Source organism: Fusarium oxysporum, genomic scaffold (assembly GCF_000149955.1).
Source record: "Fusarium oxysporum f. sp. lycopersici 4287 supercont2.85 genomic scaffold, whole genome shotgun sequence".
In the NCBI taxonomy this organism is placed as follows: Eukaryota; Fungi; Ascomycota; class Sordariomycetes; order Hypocreales; family Nectriaceae; genus Fusarium; species Fusarium oxysporum.
Window position 1 is genome coordinate 3,306 of NW_017264885.1, and position 3,094 is coordinate 6,399.

General features: G+C 47.0%; 1 protein-coding gene across 1 annotated transcript; it reads right to left on the minus strand.

Moving 5' to 3' along the window:
* Nucleotides 1-249: 249 nt before the first annotated feature.
* On the minus strand, nt 250-1,983 carry FOXG_22943 (uncharacterized protein; the record flags this gene model as incomplete). Its single annotated transcript, XM_018403365.1, has 4 exons — nt 250-1,235; nt 1,296-1,752; nt 1,784-1,876; nt 1,939-1,983. The coding sequence occupies 4 exons, from the start codon at nt 1,981-1,983 to the stop codon at nt 250-252; spliced, it is 1,581 nt and encodes a 526-aa protein (XP_018258848.1).
* Nucleotides 1,984-3,094: the final 1,111 nt, after the last annotated feature.

The window sequence follows — 3,094 nt, forward strand, 5'->3', positions numbered from 1 at the left end:
TTGTAAATCAATATCAAATAGAACATGCGAGAATAAAAGCCTATTTGGGTTCTCCCGATACAACTTCCAAACTCCAGTGGACCTGTCAGACATTACGTGTATTCGGTCCATTGATCCAGATTTGTATATTCATCTTGTATTATGTTCCAGTTCTGCCCCTTAGAGGTTTTACCATTTCGGCTGTAATCTTAAAGTATCCCTGCTTGCACGTGACACCCAGTGCCTGTTCAACAGGACCATGCTCCCCTCTCATTTCCCTGCACTGAGTTGGGGATGCTCTAACTCTGAACCGTAATTCTCTTTTTCGCACTGTGAGTGAAACCGAACCAATAACTTTGGCTTCTTCCAAGTCATGTGGAATCTCACGTCGTCAAACCATTCGACTTCCTGGTTGACCCACTCCCAGTCGTATGGGAACACTGTTTTGGCAAGAATAGTCCTTGCCTCCATGTATGCAAGCTTGATACCAAGGCAAGCTCGAGGTCCGATAGAAAATGGACGGCTGGCATCGAGACAATCTCCTGTGCCATCTCCAATCCAGCGCTCAGGTCGAAACTCATCTGGGTTGCTGAAATTACGTGCGTCATGTGACATGACAAAGTTATCGACGGAGACGATAGTACCTGTAGGGATGGAATATCCATCAATCACCGCTCCAGGAGGACACACGCGCGGAAGGCCAAAAGGAGCAGGCGGAAAGAGACGAAGGCCCTCTTCAATAACGCCATGTAGATACGGGAGCTTGCAAGTTGACTCCTTCGTAATGTCCTGCGTCGATGAAAAAGCAGAACGGACCTCACTTTTAAGTTTCTTCAATGTTTCTGGGTATTTAAGTAGAAGGTAGGTGACTCCTGCAAGAAATGTTGCTGTTGTCTCCGATCCTGCCAGCATCATGACCTTAGCCTGCTCTCGGAGATGAATACGATCGAGATCGCAGTCTCGAATTGTGCGAGCGAAGAAGTTATTCTGCTGAAGTGATTGTTGGCGGTTGTCATGATGAACCTTGCTGGCCTGGATCAGCTGATCAATCTTCTTATCTGTAACTTGATCATGATATGTCAAGCTCTTCTTGAAGGTCTCCGGCATACAAAGTGCAAGAGCAGAGGTCGGGACTGAAAGGCGGTTCATAACGGTACCAAACCTAAGCAGTTCCACAAAGTTCAAGATAAGCGAGACCCAGTTGCTAGGTCTCCATTGGGCAACACAATTGAATGATTTACCAAAGGTGAGATGCCCTTTTTTCATGTTAGCAGTGGCCGATATTAGTCGAATCACAGACTATGAGTCATCTTTACCTATGATATCAAATGTAAGCCAGTTGTACACAACCGAGACATCGATACCCTTGCTTTCCGGCCCCCCCTTGTTGACAAGTTGCGTTACGAACAACTCAGTGTAGTGTTCGATCACACGCTGAGTCTCTCTTAACGATTTATTGCTAAAAGCACGGGAAAGTGGCTTTCGTTGCAGTTGGTGGTCATGTGGATCCCGGGCGAACACAATGTTGGGCCGCGCAGTGGATAGACGGGCGTCATAGAGAATTTCGCTTTTCAAAAACTGATGCTCCTTCTTGGGAGGGCGATCATAGATAGTCCTGTACGCAGTTGGACTTCGGAAAGAAAGCTCATTCGGGGCAATCCTCACAACATCACCATATTTGTCGTGAACTTGCTTCATCACAAAAGGGTAGCGCCCACCGGTCCACGCCTGGATGAACCATAGCTGGTTCGTAGAGGGATTAGCATTACGGAGCTGTGGTAGACCATGAGTACCCATCACTTACCTGACTACATGCAGCGAGCCTTGGTCCGGGATATCTTGCCAGAGGATGGAGAAATAGTCGGTAAATGAAGAGGAGGACGATCCAAATGCTTCCCTGTTATGACTTGATCAGCATGTAATAAACGGGTTGTGGCGTGAATACACTGATTTCCTCACAATAGTAGTAATGTAGAGCAGCCCCTTTAGGATGGAGTCTGCCATTACTGGCTTAGATCTCCTGCGACTGGTTTATCTTGAGCAATGCGAAACTTGGCTGGCTCGTATGCTAAGAGACCCGAACTTGTTTATAGACTATATATAGGTCTGAGAGAAGTCTGCGGAGGGAAAAAGACTTCTGTTATCCAAACCGGCTCACTTTTTATTGGCTTAAAAGATAATAATAAGGAGACCCTCGTCGTGTGGCCCTTGTATGCCATGAAAACGACAGCAATGTATATGATAGAAAAGTGGGATACTCTACATGGCCCACCGCGCCCCCATGGTCCGCAGTGTATTGACATAGGGACCATAAGTCTCGGCGATAGTAGCGCAAGCTGACATTGCATATCCACTTGTGAGAAAAGCCCCCGCAGTCTCCACAACTTCACAAAAATCATCGACATGCTCTACGGCGGTTTGACCCTTGTCGTTCACATACATTAGACCTGGTACAAGGGGCCCTAATGGTTGGGGCTGGGGAGCAATTTCATCATGAGTCGGACATGCCGCTCAGAGTCGTGAAGAGTATTAAATGGTAAGAAGTTAGGTTGGAGGTGACCGACTTAACAAGCATTCACAAATGATCCACCAAAACTCTCGCCACTAGCAGCCTTTTATGCTGTAAGAAGGCACATAAGCACACGTACATAGTTGACCAAGCCGTACACTGGAGCAACGCTTTGCCAATAGCGTTACTGTCTATGTATTATGTCTAGTCCATTTCTAAGCCCTTTTGGAAAAGTTCTAACAAAGGGCCACGGACAATTAACTCGTACTGCACTGTATTATAATAAGTATTTAGGGCTAATGATCTTTGTTCTATGCTGGCGTGATGTGCACTGTCCGAGCCACAGTGCCACAACCTGGTCTGTACCCAGGACCTTGACATAGAAAGCTCGGCGGCCTCTGGTTTCAGCCAGGACTCTATCTGGGTTGACAATAACCTGTTTGATTACATCTACTCACACGTTAGTTAAGATCCACTCGCGGCAACGAATGAATGGCAAGAACGAGACACTGACCAGCGGGATCATTTGTGCCAGTGGCTAAAGGGGACTAAGACTACGTCTAAGCTGATCCTTCGAATGCGTCGCCAATTCCGAAGGAACGCTGC